General features: G+C 47.1%; 1 protein-coding gene across 2 annotated transcripts in view; it reads left to right on the forward strand.

The window, feature by feature from the left end:
• ARHGEF16 (Rho guanine nucleotide exchange factor 16) overlaps nucleotides 1–22121 on the forward strand; it is a 33196-nt gene that overhangs the window by 2817 nt on the left and 8258 nt on the right. For both annotated transcript variants that reach the window (XM_033156421.1, XM_033156422.1), the window contains exons 2-11: nucleotides 2024–2615; nucleotides 9622–9673; nucleotides 10868–11043; nucleotides 13498–13554; nucleotides 15094–15254; nucleotides 15760–15912; nucleotides 16424–16553; nucleotides 17240–17314; nucleotides 18607–18699; nucleotides 19179–19336. In XM_033156421.1, coding sequence (XP_033012312.1) covers nucleotides 2052–2615; nucleotides 9622–9673; nucleotides 10868–11043; nucleotides 13498–13554; nucleotides 15094–15254; nucleotides 15760–15912; nucleotides 16424–16553; nucleotides 17240–17314; nucleotides 18607–18699; nucleotides 19179–19336 — 1619 coding nt within the window. In that variant the 5' untranslated portion in view covers nucleotides 2024–2051. The remainder of the gene's footprint in view (nucleotides 1–2023; nucleotides 2616–9621; nucleotides 9674–10867; nucleotides 11044–13497; nucleotides 13555–15093; nucleotides 15255–15759; nucleotides 15913–16423; nucleotides 16554–17239; nucleotides 17315–18606; nucleotides 18700–19178; nucleotides 19337–22121) is intronic.

The following is a 22121-nucleotide window of genomic DNA, read 5'->3' on the forward strand; positions in this document are numbered from 1 at the left end:
GTAGCAATTAGAGTGTCAAACCTGGGAGACCAGGGTTCAAATTGCCCATTCACCTGTTAAGAAGAGCCTGGCTGCTTGATCAAGCCAGTGGCCCAATCAAGCCCAGCGTAGGCTGCCCAGATTCCACCCAGTGAAGGCTACAAGCACAGCTGCTCTCTTTTCACTTGATGCCCAGCAGCTGCCATTCAGAGACATTACGCCTCTGGCAGTGGAGGCAGGACACAGCCATTATGCCTAGTAGTCATGAATTTCCCTGGTTATCTTGTGCCATTCAACATCTCTCAGCCTAACTCTACCTGTGTGGTGTAGTGGTTAAGAGCGGTAGACTCGTAATCTGGTGAACCGGGTTCGTGTCTCCGCTCCTCCACATGCAGCTGCTGGGTGACCTTGGGCTAGTCACACTTCTCTGAAGTCTCTCAGCCCCACTCACCTCACAGAGTGTTTGTTGTGGGGGAGGAATGGAAAGGAGAATGTTAGCCGCTTTGAGACTCCTTTGGGTAGTGAAAAGCGGGATATCAAATCCAAACTCCTCCTCTTCTCATAGGGCTGTTGTGAGGATAAAGTGGGAGCAGGGAGAACCATGCGCTGCATCTTGATCTCCTTGGAGGGATATACCTAAATAGTGTTGCTGTAGCATGCCTGTACATTTCCTTCAGAATCCTTCCAAAGGAAGAAGGAACGAAGGGGGAAACTTACTGCATCCTAGCCAGCATGAAAACAACGCTGTCCTGGGATCCCCAAATATCTTTAAACTAGGAGTTGCATGCAAGGTACAGTATCTGGAAGAGGAGCTCCCCGCCCTTTTACAGAGACAGTTGAATTAAGAATACCTTTTTGTGCCCCAACCCGCTATAGAAATAATAGTTGGAAGTCAGTTTGAAAACTAATCCAACAGGTTGGACAGCCTCCCCCCCCCCCCACTAGTCTTTGCAAGCAGAAAGAGTTCTGTGGCCTCTATGTTTAACTTTTTTTAAAAACAGTCCTGTTATGAAATTGACCGCTTCGATGGGAATGAATAAGCAACAAGGTGCCTATGAAATCAACCTCAGCAAAGATTTAATACTATGCTAAACAAATATTAATGTGGCACCATGCACAGGTGATTTTATAACCTATTAACCACCCAAATGATGATGCTGTTAAAAAAAACCACACCCCATAAATTTACATATTTCCACTTACTGTAGGAATGTCACTCAGCGGCAGCTTTTGGGGAGATGATGTTCCTAGAAATTAAGAAGAAAGCAAGAATTTATGCTGGTTCCTCTCTTGGTGATATGGGGTGGGCCAAATGGAAGATGCCTTGGAAAGAATTGAGTATATTTATTCATAGAATCATACAACTGTGGACTTGGAAGTGACCCCAAGGGTCATCCAGTTCAACCTCTTGCAATGCAGACATCTCAACTAGATCGTACATGTGGTTGTCACAAGAAAAGGAAACATTTAGACAAATTAAATAAGGATTTCTGGCATAGTTAAGTTTGGGGCATAATTATTGTTGAAAAATTAACTCATGCATGATGTTAGATTACAGAACAAACAAGCAAAAATATTCATTTTCAACTGCAGGGCAAAAAATTGTTGCCTGTGAAATAATGTTACTATTTGGAATGCTTAGCAAATTTAGCTCCAACTGAGAATATCATAAGACCAAATCCTAGTAAAGTCAAACCTCAGTTTTCAATCGTCTGTGTTGCTGAACATTTTGGCTCCTGAATGTCGAAAACCCAGAAGTAAGTGATCCGGTTTCCAAACGTTTCGGAAGTCGAACATCCCTCCGGAACGGATAACATTCGACATCCGAGGTACCACTGTATTTTAAAAGTTTTTTCATTTAAGTGTTACTACCTACTCCAAAATGAGTAATAAATATATTTTCCTCAGGGATTCTGAAGGAATGGTCTCCACATGTTTATTATGTCATGGCTTTGGCAGATTCAGATCCCTAGAGACTCCCATATTTTATTTGCTTCCTGTGCTGGAAAACTGCATCCCTGATGCTCTTTCTTCCTTTCTCCAGGCCCCACAAATCTGCAGACGCCGGCGCCATGTCTCAGCGCCATTCGACCGGCTCCTTGGGAGACAAGGCCGTTCTGCTGGAGCACCAGGTCGGCTCAGATTTGCGCCTCAGCGCCAATAATGTGTCCCCACACGGCAAGCGCAGCTCCCTGGTCCCTCTGGACAGCCCTGCCTTCTTGGCCGAGCGCTCCACGTCGCCCACTGGGCCCCACCGGATCATCCTCAGCACCCAAAGCCCGGCCGCCCTCAAGGTGGGCACCCAGCAGCTCATCCCCAAGGGCCTGGCAGAGGGCCCCAAGCCCAAGGTCCCCTCTCGGCACCAGAGCTTCTCGGCAGCCATCTTGAGCAAGGAAGCTGCCCGATTGGACCCCAAGCGCATGTCGGCCCCCAGCATTTCGTTCGACGACCCGGAGGAAGCGGAGCTGGATGGAGGGACGCTCAAGCGCAACCTCCGCAGCATGTCGTACCGGGCCGCCATGAAGGGCCTAGGGAACGGCGAGCACACAGAGCCATCAAAAATTGTCGGTGGTGGCCTGAAGCCTCTGTGTGAAGAAACCAATGGCCAAGGAGCCCGGAGCCCCGGAAGGCAGAAGGTAGGTCCTTGGTACCACTGCTCTGCCCTCTAGAATAGCCTATAATCCACTGTTGTTATTATTTATTGCTTGTCTATTCCACCTTTTTTCTCCATGGATGGAGCTCAAGGTGACCCAATTTTTTATGCGTAATAATTTTTTATTAGTATTCAGTTACAATGACCCAATAAAAGCCTCATTGTCACAATACCAAATTATAATACAGCCAATAATGCCAATTGTTCAGATGGCAAATTATGTTATTTTGTTGGCCCCCCATGTGATAGAATTTATGGCTTGATAATTTACTTCAACTCTGCGTTCCAAAAACTTATAAATCCCAATTACACACCAGTTAGAATAACGAACCTTTATACTGCAGCTGCAATTTTAACGGCTTCCATCCGCATTAACACATCAAATAATTTCCAGTTTTACAGATGAAGCATTCAAACTCTCTCTTTGTTGTTCTTTGTGTGTGGCTATTATTCTGTCCATGATGTTTCTTCCTGTCCTTGTACTGTATTATGTCTACCTTTTCCAGTTGTTGTTGCTGTTCTCCACCATACCTTAGGCGGAGCTAGTATTCCATTGCCGTTTCATAAGTTCTCCATTGCACTGTTCCAAGCTTCATTGTTTTGCAACTCAAGCAGCTGCCGAAGCAGGTGGCCTGCTCTCTTAATCTCCACCACAACCCTGTGAGGTGGGTTAGGCCAAGAGGCGGCGACTGGCCCAAGGTCACCTAGTGAGCTTCATGGCTGAGGAGGGCAGGATTTGAACCCTGGTCTCTCCTCGTCTGATACTCTAATCACTCCACCCCGCTGGCTCTCATTTAGCAGGGAAGCCAGCAATGTGTTTTCAGTTTTGTTGGACTCTTAATTCCCATCAGTCCCCAGCCAGCATGGCCCATGTTCGGGGTGGCAGAAGGCGTAGCCTGCTGAAGCTTCCTTCTTGGGCATGGCTACCCCTGTTTTAATGGGGTTATGTGCATTTCAGCGGCTGATTTGTCCCAATCCGAAACTGGAGTAGAGTTGGGTGGATTCCCTCCCATTCACCCAGAAGATGCTTGAGATTTCAGGAGTGTTTCAGGTGGACACTCCAAAAGCCCCATAGTGCCTTCTAATAATAATAATAATAATAATAATAATAATAATAATAATAATTTATTGTTTATACCCCGCCCATTAGGCTGGGTTTCCCCAGCCACTCTGGGCGGCTTCCAACAGAACATTAAAATGCAATAATCTATTAAACATTAAAAGCCTCCCTAAACAGGGCTGCCTTCAGATGTCTTCTAAAGGTCTGGTAGTTGTTTTTTTCTTGGACATCTGGTGGGAGGGCGTTCCACAGGGCGAAAGGGGCAAGCTGAGCTGCCGTAGACCTGACAGTGCCACCTTCCCCAACCTGGTGCCCTCCAGAGGTTGAGGGACTCCAAACCATGACTTGCAGGTGCAATCGGTCACTCAGACCACAGTTTGGATTCTGAAGCCCGAGAAATAATGATTCGCAGAGATCCCTGCATTGCAGGGGGTTGGAAGATATGACCCTTAGGGAAGGGAGGTCCCTTCCAACTCTAGGATCCCATGCAATGAAATTGTACTGCTGAAGCAATGGTGTGTTTGTTTCCAAAGCGTTAAAGCTTTCATCCTCGCCCCAAATGCTTTTATTCCGGATTGGACAAATGCATGCAGAACTCCAGTTTGGCCACAGCTGGCCTGAATTACTACTGCCCTGATTAGCTGAGGCCTGGCCAGCGGAGGGTCAGAGGTCAAACTTGCATTTAAAACAAAACAAGTTAACTCTGTCCGTTCCAGAAGTGAGCAAATCAGCCTGCCGTCTGGGTGCAGGGTATGGTGCTGTCTTTGATAGACCCCTGGGAACTGGGGAGTTAATCATGCTCTCTATTTGAAGATGACTTTTGGGTTTCTATCAACCTTTCCAGGGAGAATTGATTGATTGAAACACTTCAACACAGTGCTTATATGTGCTTTATATTGTGCTGTTTGGAAGAACTTATTGTTACATCTATATATATAAAATGCAAGTGTCTCTGCGTCCAGTCCGTGTGTCTCTGGGTTTGCGCTACTGCGCATGTGCCCCAGGGACACAGGGATTGGATGGAGAGACATCGGCCGGGGGCAGTTGAAGCGGAACGTTGGCGCTCCAGAGGCCAGGGGAGGCCGAGAGGGGAGGCCACGCTGCCGCTCTCGCCGCTGCACCTTCCCGCGCTCAGTTCCACCACCAGCCGGGCTTCCCGCCGCCCACTTGGCCTCCAGGGGACTGCTTTAGCGGGAGGTCAGGGGGTGGTGGAGAGGCAAGAAGCGGTTTCTCCACTTTCGCGGAGAAGCCGCTGCTTGCCCGCCCCGCCCCCGCCCCCCTGCCAAAGCCTGCCTTAGCGGGACGTCGGGGGTGATGGTGGTGGACATATTCTAGCACCCGTTATTTTAACGGGCAGAAACCACTAGTTAATCTATAAATTGCCTGGGCATCCGGCAGACTTTTATCTTGCTTTCCTATTGCAAAATACAGATCAGTATGTAACTCTTCAAATGGCGAAATTTTTAACTTCCGTTCTGACATATAAGCGACGTAATGGACTGCTGTTTGGAAAGTGAAATTTCCTTATAATTCCCATATTTAATTTTGTATCTTTCTTAAGGCTTTCGTTGTCATTAATTTTTAAATTTAACTGTGTGTGTGTTTGTCTTAGTTTTGTTTTATATGAGCTGAAATAAAGTGATTGATATCTTTCCAGGGAGATTTGGAGTGAATTAGAAAGGGGAGGGTGAAGCAGAGGGGCGGACCTTTTCAGCACAAGAGTCCACGGAACTGGGCTTTTCTCTCCTGGAAACTTGGAAGGAGAGGGGAACCTTGCCATGGATCTATGGCAGAGTGTTCACGCGCTCTGCTTAGATTTTTCGAAGGACCACAAGCAGCAGATGTGGCTTGAATCAGAAAATGGTCGCAAGGGTGGATAATTTGTGATTTTTTTTCAGTGGAAAGTGCTGGCTTCAGTGCAATTCATAGCGTTGGTTGTGCACCTACCTCCTTATATGAGCCTGCCCAGGCTTTGAAATCTTCTGCGGAGGCATGAGACAAGGACTTCTTGGTGGCCGCTCCCAGATAGTGAAACGCCCTTCTACAGGAGGCCAATGCAGTCTCCTCTCTTCTTTCCTTTCAGGAGAAAGCAAATTCTTTCTTTGTTCAGACCAGTAACTGACTGTTGTGGCAGGGTCTTCTGAAGAGAGGGTTGTACGTTTTTTGTTTTGGATATGTGTGTTGTGCTTTTAACTGGTTTTCGGTGCTGGGTGTTGTTTAAATGGGGTCATTTATTTAACTGTTAATTACCATTTAAATGTTTTGTGCATTTGTAGCTGAATCTATTTTGATGTACGCTGCGAATCACTTTGGGTCCTGCACTTGGGGTAAGGGTATGTAAATACTTGAAACAAACAAACAAACACAAACAAACAAACAAACAAACTGATGTAGGAGGAGGTGTTAAGAATCAGGAGTCCAAACGACCTCTGGAAGGCATCATGTTAGCAACCCTTGCTCTATGTTTGGTAAACTGGGGCCCCCAGTACGGCATACCCTCCAACCATCCCTGTTTGCCCAGGATATTCCCGGAATTACAGAAGTCATCCTGGCTTCTGTAATGATCCTGGAATGTCCTGGGGGATGAGCTGGTGCCGGCGCCTGCAATTGTGTCATGCTCACATGCAAATCAGCAAATGCCTGGTCCTTTTTTGCTCCCTTGAGATTTACCTCTTTTACCCAGCCAGGAATGTCCATGATGTGGAAGATGTGGTGGTGGTGATGATCCACCTGAGGGTGCAAAGTAGGGCTTGGAAGGTGAGTCCTGACGGTACTCCTGAAGATCAGGGGGGGGAGAGAGAGAGAGAGAGAGACAGACATGGAGGACCATTTTCACCCACTGGGCCTGAGGTTCACCACCTCTGGCCTAGGTAGGTAGGTGCTGCAGCTGCAGTTCTGTCTCTCACCACAAGAGGCAGCAGCAAGTAGACCAAGTTTTGAGTCCCGACAGCTCTTGACCTGAGGGTTGCTCGTTGGGTACGTGTTGCAACAAGACCCAAGGCGGGTGGGAGTCTAGTATGGGGAAGTGCTGCAGTGATAATGTTAGGGCTGTTGGGGGCAAAGGTCCCTGGAAAAGTAAACAAAACCTTGAGTCACTTTGGAACTTGGATTCCCCCCCCCCATCCCACACATTGAGAAAGTGAAACTGAAATAAGGCAAAGAAGATCACATGTCAAAGTTGCAAGGGGTGTGTGTGAGTGTGTGTGTGTGTGAGTGAGAGAGAGAGAGAGAGAGAGAGAGAGAGAGAGACATTGACCAAGAGGTTATGGCCCTGTGCGAAAGGCCTTGGTTGTGTCACTTCCTATTAAGGCTTAAGAAGCAAGGCAAGGGATTCTTTTTTGCATACGGTGCAACATTTCTCTGATGAAAATAGGGATGTCCTATTCCGTTGTTGTTGTTGTTGTTGTTTGTTGTTGTATTTATGCCCCACTCATCTAACTGGGTTGCCCCTGCCACACTGGGTGGCTTCCAACATACAGAAAAGCACCATAAAACATTAAACGTTTTTTTAAAAAAACTTCCCTATACGGGGCTGCCATCAAATGGCTTGGGGTTTGGATAACTCCATACCCTCCCAACATTTCTCCTATGAAAATAGGGACATCCTACCGTACCCACCAACATTTTTTCCTGGTGAAAATGGCATGTCCTAAGAAAAAAAGTGGGACATTCTGGGATCAAATCAGAAACCGGGATGGCTTCTATAAATCCAGGACTGTCGCTGGAAAATAGGGACCCTTGGAGGGTCTGCTCTTGGCATTTTGCTTCACACAGCTGTGTAGAAAACAAACGGGATTTTTGTGCCCAGGTGTTCAGCACACCTATATGCAATGGCGCAAAGCTGCATGAATTGGTTTTCTGTTTGGGTTTGGGGAGGAGAGAGGGAAGGAAAGCTGCCCATCCACCTAATCACTTTTCATAGGCACCTTGTTGCAGCCCATCTCATTTGACAGTGGTCTCATCTCCTGCAGTTCCCAGCACCTGGCATTTGGAGGCACAAAGCCGTCAGGGTTACCTGCCATTGATAAAACCTTTGTCCTCCATGCATTTGTCTAATCCCCAGATTCAGCTTTGGATGGCCAAATGGTCTACGGGAGCTCACCCCATCGCGGGAATTCGAACCACCAGCCTTCTGATCGGCAACCCCTAGGCTCAGTGGTTTAATCCACAGTGCCACCCATGTTTTTTTTGCATGTGCAAATGAGCGTCATCTTTCCTTGCTCCCCTTTTTCGGGGGGGGGGTATGCATTAATGGTAGATCACCTGCTTTGCATGCAGAAGATCCCTGGTTCAATCCCTGGCATTAGGGATGCTGGGAATTGTAGTCCAAAAACAGCTGGAGACCCAACTTTGGGAAACACTGGTGTTCACAAACCAGACCTAGATGGGACCAAAGATCCAACTCGGTATAAAGTGGCTTCCTGTACATTTAGGGAAGGGCTGTATTGCGGTGGTAGAGCATGTGTCTTGCATGCAGAAAATCCCCAATTCAGTCCCCAGAATCTCCAGGAAGGGCTGGGAAAGGCTCCCTTTCTGAAATGCTGGAGAGAGCTGCTTGCAGAACTGGGCCAGTGGTCTGACTCTGCATACAACAGCTTCCTATGTCCCACCTCTATTAGGCTGCAAGCCTAGGATATAAACTCCTTAATGCTGAACCCAAACCTTTGTGATGCTTGTTTGTCGCAGGCCCCCTTTCCCTCTGGACTCTGCACCTTCTTCTTGCATTGTAAAACGTCGCCCGGTATTTATCCAGTGAAACGCCTCATTTTTTTGGGGGGGGGGGTTGTTTTCAATCTGGGGCTGCAAATTTGACCGCGTACGTAACTGCCATTGCAACATAATTCTCTGGCTGGCAACTCTTTTCCTCGGCTCAAATCCGGATGATCCTCTTAGGACGTTGTTTGTACACAGTTCGCGGGGTGGAGAAACGCTTGGGGGGGGGGAAGCAGCAGCAGCTGAATAGACAAAGGGGCTTGGCTCTCAGTTTACTCAGGCTTCTGGGAGTCCTGAACAAGCAAGAGTTGTTCAAACAAAAGGAGCAAGATCACAGAACTGTAGAGCAGTGTTTTTCAACCACTGTTCCGCGGCACACTAGTGTGCCGCGAGATGTTGCCTGGTGTGCCGTGGGAAAAATTGTGTTTATTTGATTTCTATTCAAGAGAATTACTTTATATATAGTCAATATAGGCACAGAGTTAAATTTTTTAACATTTTCTAGTGGTGGTGTGCCTCGTGATTTTTTTCATAAAACAAGTGTGCCCTTGCCCAAAAAAGGTTGAAAAACACTGCTGTAGAGTTGGGAGGGATCCCTAAGGTCATCTAGTCCAATGCAGGAATCTCAACTAGATCATACGTGGCCGATGGCCTCCCAGCCTCTGCTCAAAAACGTTGAATGATGATTGGCAAGGTTCAATCATTGCTAATGTCTAGTATTTCATAGTGCTTCGGGGCAGGAAACTCCCCACCCCCAGATTGAGGGCCGCATTCCCTCCCGGGCAGCCTTCTGGGGGCCATGTGGAGATGGAGGGTGGGGTGAGAGTAGACTTTACCTTTGTATTGTGGAGTGCTCTCCCCAGAGAGGCTCATCTGGCACCAGGCTAAAACATTCCTCTTTACCCTGGGATCTTTTGATAAAGGGTGGTATATAAATTGAATAAACCAATAATAATAATAATAATACAGTAGCCTTGTACCTCCCCCCTTGTCTGTCTCTTAGGAGGGAGAGGATGGGGACAAAACTAGAAATAGTTGGCTAGGTATGTCATTGCCTCTAGCGCCACCTACTGTTAGTCTCCCTGCCTTCCAGCCCACCAGTACAAATGGGCACCAGCCACCATTATCTGCAATATGATTTTTATTTTTTAAAATGGAGTGTCTGTATAGCTACTTATGATCGCCCCACCTCTCATTTTCTCTCTCTGTTTGACAGAGAAACTTTGGTCGGAAGCGTATGAATCGGCATGGAGGTTCCTTCAAAGATGGTGAGTAGATGGACTAGGGTATTCCAGGGCACCCCTAGTCAGACTTCGGATTGATCCTGGGATTGGCCCTGGGAGTCTTCCCTTTGCATCCATTCCACGGCAGGACCTCCTAAAATAAAACTTGGTTCCTATGGGAGCAGTTTCAAAACAGGCGGTCAACCCAAGGTGCCCAGATATTTGGCAACAGGAAATGGCAGCCTGGCTACTCTTACGTCAGTTCATCTAAGGATCCTCAGGGCTGTGTCTTGCGCTAGCCCCCGTTGAAATGAACTGCTAACTTGGGTCCATTAAATTCAATGGGTCTACCTTGAGTAAAACTTAGTTGTCTGCAACCCCCTCACTCGGGTAGTTGTTTTCTGCTGCTAAGGACTCCCCATGCCTAGGAACATGTGAGTTCTTGATGGGAATTACAAGTGGAAGCTGCAACAAAATGTTGCAGTGTGGAGTGATTTTGTTATGGGTGCCAGGCAATTGAACCCTCTTCCTGGATACTCCATTCCATCCCCCACACTACCCCTTTCAGTCAGGCAGCATTCCGGGGTCCATTGTCAAGTGTTGTTTGGGCTATTTGTGCGCGCTCTCTCTCTCACACACCTTTAGCTTGTTAACATGGGTAGCTGCATTTTCCTGAGTCAGACCCCTGTTCCATCCAGCTCAGGATTAGTTATATTGACTGGCAGCCGCTCTTTGGGGTTTTAGGCAAGGGGACACCCCCAGACCTACCCAGAGATGCTGGGTATTGAACTCGGGACCTTCTGCATGCATAGCTGAGACTTGGATTCCCCTAGAAAGTTTTCTCCCCCCTAAAATATATTGTTTAATATACTTCAGCAAACCTTGTCTTCTTCAAATCCTTCTGATGCTTGCTTCATAAAAGATATAAATGCAGAAGAACGAGTTCACTATTACTGCATAGCTGGGACAGCCAGTGTACTGTGAAACCCACAGATGTTTTGGGACTCCCAGCTCCCATCAGCCCCAAATGGTCTGAGATGGTGGGAGATGTTGTTCAGGAACGTCTAGAGGGCCCCACACCATCCACTCCTGGTATATAAGATTCACATTGGTAATGCGCTTCCATAGCATTAGCACATAGGTTGGGAAAATGTGTGTCTTTGGGGAGCAAAGAGTTAACATTTTGGGGCAGCCTGAGGTTTCTCAGCATCGCTGACCCGCACCACTTCTCTATCCCAGACCCCCGCCTGTATCAAGAGATTCGCGAGAAAGGTCTCAACTCCATCAGCCACGAGTCAGATGACGACCTCCTAGAGGTGGAAACCATCCCCGAGGAACCCCCTGCCACAGATTCCTCCACCATTGTGGTGAAAAACTACCGGCCTGTTCACATCACCTGGAGCCAGCTGCCAGAGGTAGGAAAGGGAGATCGCTAGAGGGTGAGGGACCCCGTCTTTTAGAACAGCAGCTGGGAACCTCCTTTAATCAGTAGGCCTGCCTAGTAAGCCTTCCCAGTTGGTCCATTTTGGCCAGAACATGCCCACCTGCCCTACACGTGATGCCACGTATGATGTCGTCAGCTGTGGAGCAGGTAAAGGTACAGCAAGGATGAAATGCACTAGCTGATCATTGACGGTTTTGTACATGGGCACATGATGTACCAGTGACATCAGATGATTGAAAGGCCGCTGGCCACACCCATCTGTGGTCTATGGTCCACAAGAGGGGTCCTTCTGTTCTTGAAGGACAGTCAGTTTCTTCCGTTTCATTTTGGGTACCTATGGAGCTACAGTACTTTTAGAAATACTTTTTGTGCCACTGGTCGGTGAAGCTCAGGACTTGTTTGCATTGATTAACCCCCAACTTTCCTAGCTTCCGCAAAGCTGCTTTGCAACATAGCCCACTGAATATAAATGCAGCGCAAACAATGTAGGGGGACCAGGTGGGTTCATAAATGAGCTGCCGCTCCCTCTAATGAGTTCGTCCTGACAGTGGGTGTCTTGGATCCTTCCCTAATACTGAAATTATAGCAGTGTGGATGCCAGGCAAGACTTGTTGGGGAGAGTACTACAACTGGGAAAGACCCTCTTTCTGGTTTGCCCCCTTCCTGGACTCTGATGGCCTCGGCACATGGGCAGTTTGATGTGGGAACTATATGTGCTCAAGCCGCATACTGCTGCACTGCTACACACCAACACTGAATTCCCAGAAGTGGAGCAGGAGGAGGCATAACTTAGTGGTATGCAGAAGGTCCCAGGTTCAGTCCCCAGCATCTCCAGGTCAGGTTGGGAGAGATCCCTGCCTGAAATCCTGGAGGGCCACTGCACTTGCCTAGATGGGCGCAGTGTTCTAACTCTGGATTAGGGAGCGTCCTACGTTCCAGGAATGTACTTCAGGTGGATTACTTCTGCCTCAGTCAATATTTGCGCACCTGTCTCCCGCACCCTTCCCAACATGTGTGTTTTGGCTACTGTGGGATTCTCTGTAGAAGTTCCCCTGCAGCAGACAGAATTGCCTTGGAGAAATGGATGGTGCAACGTTCAGTTGGGATGATGTGACCCGAAGGAGTGGCTTTGCCCCTGAGGCTCACCTGCCTTTTCTTATCTGACCTGGTATTGTCCTCCTCCACTTTTTTTTTTTAAAAAAACAACAACTAAACATTTCCTCCTGAGATGGTTCCAAAGTTCATCTGCTTCACCTGGCAGGATTTATGGAGTTTGCTGAAATGCAGCTCTGGTGTTTTTCCCTTTTCTTTTCAAGCATTGTCTGGGGGCTTTGCAGATGAGAGTGGAAACTCCCTGAGCAAGGAGCTCCCTAGTAACTCTACAAGTGCCACGTAATGTTTGTTCTGCATTTGCAAGGAATCGACCCATTAGTGTGGCACCATGTACCCTCCTGGACTCCCTGCCCATTGTTATTAGGCTGTATTGTTTTGTGCACCTGCCCAAACCCTTTCTAGCCTCCCCAGGTGTGCATTTCCCTACCATGTACATTGATTACATATATTTTAACTTTTCTGATTTTATTTGTATTTTGATTATATTCTATGTTGGCTTGTTTTTTAACATTTGATATGATTGGCATTTTGGAAGGAATGCGTTACATTGTTTTATGTGAACCACTAAAAGTAGGGGGAGCTTTTTCAGCCTGAGGGCCTCATACCCTTCTGAAAAATGTCCTGAGGGCCATATGGTGGGTGGGGCCAGAGGCTAAAGTGGGAGGAGCAACCGATGCAAATTTTACCTTTGTACAGTACACTGATTTCTACACACAACCAGTCTCCCTCCTCAGTCCAGCCAAGCAAGAGGTATGATCAGAGTTCAAGGGCAATTTCCAGCCAGGCAAAAAAACCTAAGGAGGGGGTGAAGCAAGGCCAACTAGGGGTGTGGCCCGAGGAGAGTTCCAGGGGCCGGACAGAGCTGCCTAGAGGGTCACATCCAGTCCCTAAGCCTGATGTTCCCCACCACTGGGTTAGAGATTTTTGATTGTTAAATAAATAAATAACAAAAATAATGGGAAAATCAATCTGGCTTGTTCAGTGAGAGTGACTTAATTCTGGGATAATATGTAGTGGCAGTGAACAGGGGCAGATTTGTATTGTCTTCATGGGAAATACTTCATAGTTTCACTCCTGTAACTTTCTTTCCATGTTCTAAAAGCAAAAGATGCAGTTTTCTTCTTCATAAAAATGGGCACCCTGTAATCCTATAACCACTTACCAGGGAGGAAACCCCATTGAATTCTATGTGACTTGCAGCTTCCTGCACCCCCATGGCCACCTGTGGGGTCCTTGGTCATGTGGCTCCACAGAAGGGATGTCTGGAAACTAACAGTAAGTCTGCGAGTCACTCAGAATTTGTTTTCTGCAGGTGCAGGAAGCTGGAATCCTAGAGCAGATATCCCCGGAAGAGCGCAAACGGCAGGAGGTAAGGGAAGCCAGGAGGCTCAAACAAGGTTCCTGCTTGGTGCTAGAAAAGTACCGTATTTTTTCGTGTATAAGACGCCCCCTGGTTTTGGGGATTTCAAATTAATAAAATGGGGGAGGGATTGCCCAGAGTTGTTGAGCTTTTTTTAAAGGGGAAATTGTCAAAATTCGTTCACCCGCCTGACCTACGCTGAGACTTGCATGCAACGCAAATAGCCACTGACTATCTCCGGCTCGTGGCAGCAACCAATCACATGTCCCCACAATGCACTATCCATGTATAACATGACTCCCAATTTTTAATACAATTTTTAAGGAAAAAAAGCTCGTCTTATACATGGAAAAGTACGGTATGTTGCACAAAATGCTGTGGAAATTGGAGAAGTGGCATGGTTTTGAATGCCTTGTGAATTCTCCCAAACAATGAGTTCCTTTCAAGCTGCTGTGTCTCTCTTTATTCCCTGTTTAAGATTGCTTCGCTTAATAGTCTTAGAGAGGACTTTTTTTCTCTTTCTCTTTTTTATTTGTTAGTCACTTTTCTCAAGGAGGGACCATAAGCAGCTTACATTAAAAGCAATAAGAACACGCTATGGAGATTTAAAAATACAGACAAAACAGATCAGGACTTGCAAACCCCACCCTACTGATGTCATATCAAGGGCCAAGAGCCCAGGTAAAGAGAAGAGTCTTTGCCTGGCACCTGAAAATTGACCAGAGATGGCTCCAGTCGGTCGTGCCTCCCTGGGGGGAGAGGATTCCACAAGTGGAGGGGGCCACCACTGAAAAGCCCCAGTCTTGTGTTGCCACCCTCTGAACCTCCCATGGAGGTGGGGCACATGAGAAGAAGAGCCTCAAATTATGATCACAGGGTCTGGCTCAGTTCGTGTGGCAGGAGGCAGTCCTTGAGGTATTGGGGTCCTGAGCCACATCAGGCTTTATAGGTCAAAACTATGATTTTGAACGGAGCCAGGAAACAAATGCAGTCAAGCCAAAATCAGTGTTATGTGTTCTGACCATGCTGCCTAGTCAAGAGTCTGGCCGCTGAATTGTGTATTAACTGTGGTTTCCAAATCATCTTCAAAGGCAGCCTGACATAGAATGCATTGCCAGAGCATAAACAATAAATGTCAGATTGCTAAAGTGGGTTGCTGGATTATTATTTTTTGCAGGGGGAGGGGATCTGCCTCATCATTCTGGAGACTGGAGCCCCAGACTTTTTGCCCACGGTTCTACCCAGATGGCACCATTAATGGTGCCGATGTTGGTGGCTGCAGACCAACATTTCACTTGCCAGCATCTGAAAATGCACCTCCGCCACATAGCTGGATGAACAGCCCGGTTGGAAGAGCGTGAGACTCTTAACCTCAGTGTTGTGGGTCTGACTTACACGCTGGAGAAAAGATTCCTGCATTGCAGGGGGTTGGACCCTGGGGGGTCCCTTCCACCTCTACAGTTCCATGATCAGCTGTGTTCAATATCAGCTTAAAAGGGCTGTCCAGTCGTGTTCACCTTTCTGTCTCTCCACCCTTTCCCCCTGCAGGCGATCTTTGAGATCCTTACCTCTGAGTATTCTTACATGCGCAGCCTGGAGATCCTGGTGAACCACTTCATGAAGTCGGAGGCGCTGAAGGACACCATGAATCAGACGGATCACCACCACCTCTTCTCCAACATTGGGGATATCCTGGCTGCCAGCAAGAGGTAAATCTCAAGCCTCAGGCAGCTGCCTGTGTGGTGTAGCAGTTATAACAGGCTCCCCATCCCTGAGTTAGAGTGTTGGACTTGGTGACAACCAAATTCATATCCCTGCTCAGCTAGAAAGCAACCTTGAGCTGCCCACTGGCCTTTTTTGACCTACCTGGCAAGGTGGTTGTGAGGATTCCTACCGAGATCCTTGGAGGAGAAGGGTAGGATTAGAATTAGCCCCATCACTGAGCAGATGGTCCATCTCTCCTCACACTTGGCACTGTTCAGCCTATATAGAGATTTAGATGTAGAATCAAAACACAAAGAATTTCTGGGCCCACTTATTGGCAGCAGCCAAGAACCACCAACACTGGCAGCTAGAAGGACTGTTCACCTTTGGATCTGCTTAACTGTTCTGGGCACCACAGTTTAAGAAGGGTATTGACAAGCTGAAACGTGCAGAGGAGGCTGACCATGAAACTCAGTTTCTCAACCTCCCTCTTATTTATTGTGCCTCTAGCTTTTTTGAGGACTTGGAGAAAAGGCATCAGGAGAACGTCCTGATCCCGGACATCAGCGACATCGTAGAGGCTCATGCGACTAACAATTTTAATCCATACGTCATCTATTGTTCAAATGAAGTCTACCAACAGAGGACCCTTCAGAAGCTGTTGTAAGTGACTGCAGTCATCCTTTGCCCCAAAACTTAAAAGATTATTTATAAGCTTTAGTGTATTAAAGTCCAACCCATGTGGCTTGGTGTAGAGACTTAGAATCTTGCCCCTGCTATGAACCCAAGTGGCCTTAGCCTTCAGCCTCCCCCATCTGCGATATGGGAATAATAACACAAACATGCCTGGCAGCTCTATAACTGTATGATTCTAAGTAAGGGCTACTGAATGCCAACTGAATCCTACTCGGAATAGACCCACTGAAATTAATGACCCTAAGTTAGTCATGCCCATTGACTTAAGTAGGTCCGCTCTGAGCAGGACTAATTTGGATTCAACCCTTAATCCAAGGTAGGTAGCAGCTGAATTCATTGAAACTCCCAGTTTGATACTCTACTCTTTCTTGCACCAGGAGGTGACTTTGTTTGTGTTCAGGTTATCTGTTTAAAGTGTAAAAAGCGTGCATTGCATCAATCACAAGAAGATAAAGTGGTGTTTTCTGTTCCATTGCAGAACCACGAATCCTGCCTTTAAGGAAACCCTGAAACACATTGAGCAGAAACCAGAGTGTGGCAGCCTTCCCTTGATCTCTTTCCTTATCAACCCCATGCAGAGAGTTACTCGTTTGCCTCTTCTGATGGATGTAAGAGCAAGCGGGGGGGGGGGGGAGGAGCACATGGAAATATATATGTCCATCTGTTGTTGTTGTTGTTGTTGTTGTTTACCTGCCTGTCATCCTAAAGTCCCGGGGGTGGGATTGCAGCATTAAAACACAATGTCTACCATTCATCAGGCTGAAAGCTGGGGTTCTTTCCTCTGACCTTCGAACCTCATTAACAGGCCATGCTGCTAGACCCTGGTGAGGAAGCTGTTTATGCTTCTCATTTATTTGTACCTTACCCTTGGCCCCAGATTTCCTAGACCCCTCACTGATCTGCGTATTCTTTAAGATTGCTGCATGTTCCCGAAGAGAAGACTGAATGATATACCTAAAATCCCACAATTCAAATAGTAATATTCTCTGTGTTCTGATCAGACCTATTCTACTTGGTTTAGGCATTTTCCAAAACTAAACGCAAACTGAAACACAGTCATCCTTCAAAATTTGCACTTCTCCACCCAACCAATATGTCCAGAAATTCATATGGTGGGATAAAGTGTGCATCAGGATGCATTTATTCATGAAAACAACATATTTAAAAAATGCTTTCTGTTAGGCAAAAAATGCATTCCAAAACATGGACTGTCAAGAACAGGTTGCAGGTTTGGGCAGTCAATAGTTTTGGAAGGGGAAAAAAAAAGTGGTGTGGGTGTTCTGTTCCATTTCAGACTGTCTGCCAGAAAACCCAGATGTATAGCAGAGCTTATGAAGCAGCTACTCAGGCTTTGAAGGCCATCAGTAAGGTAAGAGACTTTCTCCAGCTCTCTTTGTGTGATCACATTTTTTTGAAGAATGAAATGGGCTTTTCTGCAGTTAGGAAAGTGATGGGAGCCAAATGGGTTGAGAATTGTGTGGTGGATAGATGGTTAATGGGAAGACATGTAAACGCCTTACAAGCAAATCGGGATGAATGTTTATTGCCTTATAACCCTCCTCAAAATTGGGAACAAATGCTCCATGGAGCAAATTGGAATGGATGCTCAATAAGGACTGGACATAGTCTATCCTCCACATAAGCTTCACATGAGCACATGAGGATGAATGCTCCATAAACCGGTTGTTTGGGGGGAGCCCCGGAATTGGTCGCTCAATGTTTAATGAAACAAATCACAAGGAGATACTTTCTTAGCAGCTGGGGCTCTCATGCGTGGTCTGGAACCAATCAAAACAAATCAATTAATTGTGATAGAAAATTTTATATTGTCAAGGCCACAGTAGTTTTCAAAAGGCGTCTGAAATTAGGGGGCGGGGCTGTTCCTGTCAAACCTCTAACAGTAGATTGCAGCAAGAAACACTTTAGCAACCCATTCCTCTAATTCCAGCGTTCGGGGTTTGAGTGCTGTTGCAGATGTAGCTAAAACTGAATTGTTGTTTGTTGTTTAGTCGTCTTAGTTGTGTTTGACTCTCTCTAACCCCATGAACCAGAGCATGCCTTGGAAACTCTCACTTTCTTCTCAAAGCTTCTCCTTTTTTATGTCCATGTAGTTTTCTTGGCATAATACTGGAGTGGTTTGCCAGTTCCTTTTCCAGGTGGATCACATTTCCAGGGGCTACGACCTGTCTGTCTTGGGTGTCCCTGCATGGCATAGCTCATAGCTTCCGGAAGCTATTCAAGCCCCTTCGCCACGGCAAGGCAGTGATCCATGAAGGGGGAAAACTGAATTACACATGTGCAAAAAGTGGAAGGATCAGCAGACACTGGGGAATCCCAACTTTTGGAGATGTACCCAACCTGTCCTTCCCCCCCCCCCAAAAAAAAAGGGAGGGGAAAAGCAGGCCAGTGAGGACTAAGCATGTTCAGTGAGCATGGAATGCTGACTGATGGACTGGAGCAGGGAGACCCAGAAAACCAGGTGGGATGGGAAATAGAATGGAGCCAAAGGTATGGAATGGAGTGTCACCGAGGAGGTCTGGCAGGCTGGAGAGGTGTTGCACCATTAATATTTTTCCTGCAGCTCCCACTTGTGCAGGAGATGACGATAGAGACGATGTTGCATTTACAAAAGTATGTTTCTGCCTCTCCTTTACTCCCCAGCTCGTGAAGAGGTGCAACGAGGGTGCCCACACCATGGAGAGAACCGAGCAGATGTACACGTTGCAGAAGCAGCTGGAGTTTGGAAAGATCAAGGTGTGAGATTTGGAAGTTGTAAATCTCTCCCCCCCCCCAGTGCGGCTCTGCCCCTTAGGCTTGATGGCAAGTTGTGGTGTACTGGTTGGGTTTGGGGGCCTGCGAATCCTCACTCCAGCCTCCCTTGGTGACCTTGGGCCAACTGCTGTCCTTCCACCTAACCTACCTCGCAGGGTTGTTGTGTCTAACTCCCTTTTAAAAAACGTCCAAGTTGTTGGCCATTGCTAGAACTTCACCTTTACACCCAGAGAGCCCACCATGTTGCTAGGCCTTGTGTTCACCTGGGCTTTTCGGAGACAAAAGAAAGGGAGTATTTTGAGGAGGGGCTGTGTTTCATGTTGGGAGCGGTCTGGGGGGACAGTGCCATTTTGGATTTGCCCCTGGCTTACTCCGAATGTGTCTGGTTCCATGATGTACTCATTACAACCCTTTGGTTGAATTCGCTATATTGACCAATGTCACCCTGGGTCTTTCCCCAGAACTTCCCGCTGATTTCTGCTTCCCGGTGGCTGCTGAAAAGGGGAGAGCTCTCCATGCCCCTGGCAGAAGAAGGCGGAATTTTCCGGAAGGGCTCTGGACGTGGGAACTGCTATCTCTTCGTGTTCAACGATGTGCTGATCATCACCAAGAAAAAGAGGTATGATTGAGGCCATTTTTAGTGGAACAAACTTCACCTCGCGTATGGGGAATTTTATTTTGTGCGTGATTTTTTTTTACTTCATGAAGTCGCTCGCAATGCGCTTCTTCAAGGCTCCGCTTCATTCATCTGGCAAACGCCATCTCAATCTCTGATGATGCTTCTTTTTAAATTAATATTTATAGCAAATTTAACGCAGAAATAAAAACAGAGGGGGAAATGGGAAATAAAATTCATCTCACGCTGAAAATACAATAGCCATCCATCTTAATTTAAAATATGCAAATCTATATTGGCCATCCAAATGTCCAGATAGCTGTCCACATGAAACTGGTATTTATAAGGAATATGTTTAAATGTAGCAAGCGTATTTTAAGTCCTCACACCATTGCATTAACAGGCGCTGGGTGCTTATCCTTCCAGGACTGAAGTGATCGTGCCAGGTGTGCTTTCCTGGGGAGAACATCCCACAAACATGGGAGCCACCACTAAAAAGGCCCGTTCTTATGTTTTCACCCTCGACACCTACGGGGCACATGAAAAAGGGATGAACAGGGATTTGAACCCAAGTCTCCCTGGTCAACCTGGTTTAATTATCTCTTAGTCTCACTCTCAATATCCTTCTGTGATACAAAAAAAGAAAATTAGGTAGATTCCTTTTAAGATGGGTTGAGTCTCTGGGTGCTTTTAATGCCTGCTTCCCAGCGACTGAGGTAAAACCCAAGAAGAGTCTGTGTAGATTTCCTGCCTAATGCGTGAGGGTTTCTGGTCAATGCCTAGAGGCATCAGCAGTGGGGGAAAACCCTGTCGGAAAGAGGCTCTGCAGGCTATCTTGAGTGAGGGCTGCTCAGAACTGCAAACGGGAAAAAACTCCGTCAATTGCGTCACAAAGGTCTGCTGGATGGATGGAAATGGCTGCTTCTTCAGAGGAACGTGTTCTGGTGTCAGTGGGATGCATCTTACTCTCTTTCCCCCCTCTCGGTATTATGTTTTGGTCTCTTTAGACACAAGGGCAGAGATCCTGTGGCCCTCTCATTATGGGAAGCCCGCAAGCACGATGTGGTGTGTGTGTGTGGTCGTGTGGCGCCCATGACAAGTTACCTCAGATTTGCAAATGTGCCCACGGACCCAAAGATTACCAATCTCCCGATTATAACCATTGCCCCTTAAGTGGTTAATATTTGATGTTTTGAAGTTTCGGGATGTTTTCGGTCACTTGGGGACGGGTGGCGAGGATGTTTCCGGCCAGGCTCTGGTGTGCAGAAACACTTAAGAACCATCTTTTGCGATAAGGAGGGAGCCGAAGGAATTCCTTGTGGAATGTGAAGTCATTGGAAGCTGTGCGTTGGTTTGGGTTTTTTCTTTTCTTTCCAAGATTGTGGGACTGTCCCTACATTCCTTCTCTGAGATTCGTCGTCCTGGCCAAACTCTCTTCCCTATTCCCCCCCCTTCCCTCACTCATTCTTCCGGTGGTAATTTTTATATCATTTGGGGGGGGGGACTCTTTCCCCGCCTCTAGTTTGGAATGCCTCTTGCCTGCTCACTGTGGAATGGTGAGCGGCTGATTTATGTGGGAAGTGCCTGCCGAGGGGGACGTGGTTCGTGGCCTGCCCATTCCCAAGTGATTCTTTAATGGGAATCTTGGCACAGAGAGGAGCCAGGCTTCTGTCTGTCATGGGAAAACTCTTCCTCTCTCACACATCAGGCTTCAGTCACTCTTTCTGGAATCGGCTGGAATGCCAGAGTGACTGGTTTTTTTATTTTTGTTTTTATTTTCTAAATCATTCTATAGCAGGGCTGTGAGGCCTGCAGTCTTCCAGATGTTGCTGGACTACAACTCCCATCACCCCTGACCATTGATTGTTCTGGCTGGAGCTGATGGGAGTTGGAGTCTATCCACACTTGGAGGTTCTGCAGGTGTGTCCTACAGCAAGAGCCTTGAATGGAGAATTTTCCCTAAGGAAGGACAATCTTGCCCATCAGTGTGAATCCTGCAAGACCAGCTCCCTTCCTTGCTGGCCTCTTTCTGCCTGGTTGGGAGGGAGGGGCCCTGACTGACTGACTCCAGCTACAAAAGTTGAGGCTGGTGAAGAGACCAGAGACTGTCTTGGCTGAGAGTCCATCATAACCTGCTTCCTGGGATGCCTACAGACTCTTGGGGTGGGGTATTGATTAGGGGTATTTGTTGGGGTCCAGCTTTATGGTCCTTCTTTATGGACCCCAACAAAGAGAGAGCTGGACCATAAAGAAGGCTGATCGCTGAAGGATTGATGCTTTTGAATTATGGTGCTGGAGGAGACTCTTGAGAGTCCCATGGACTGCAAGAAGATCAAACCTATCCATTCTTAAAGAAATCAGCCCTGAGTGCTCACTGGAAGGACAGATCCTGAAGTTGAGGCTCCAATACTTTGGCCACCTCATGAGAAGAGAAGACTCCCTGGAAAAGACCCTGATGTTGGGAAAGATGGAGGGCACAAGGAGAAGGGGACGACAGAGGATGAGATGGTTGGACAGTGTTCTCGAAGCTACTAACATGAGTTTGGCCAAACTGCGGGAGGCAGTGAAGGATAGGCGTGCCTGGCGTGCTCTGGTCCATGGGGTCACGAAGAGTCGGACACGACTGAACGACTGAACAACAACAACAACAATTTGTTGGGGTCAAGATTTAATTTTGGAGCTGTTAATTTTGATGTTCTTTATAATTGATTTTTTTTGTATCTTTATTTTTAGATCTTATGACTTGTGTGGGGATTGTTTAACTTTGTGGTGCACATTTTGATATGTT

The sequence above is a fragment of the Lacerta agilis genome, chromosome 8, assembly GCF_009819535.1.
Source record: "Lacerta agilis isolate rLacAgi1 chromosome 8, rLacAgi1.pri, whole genome shotgun sequence".
In the NCBI taxonomy this organism is placed as follows: Eukaryota; Metazoa; Chordata; class Lepidosauria; order Squamata; family Lacertidae; genus Lacerta; species Lacerta agilis.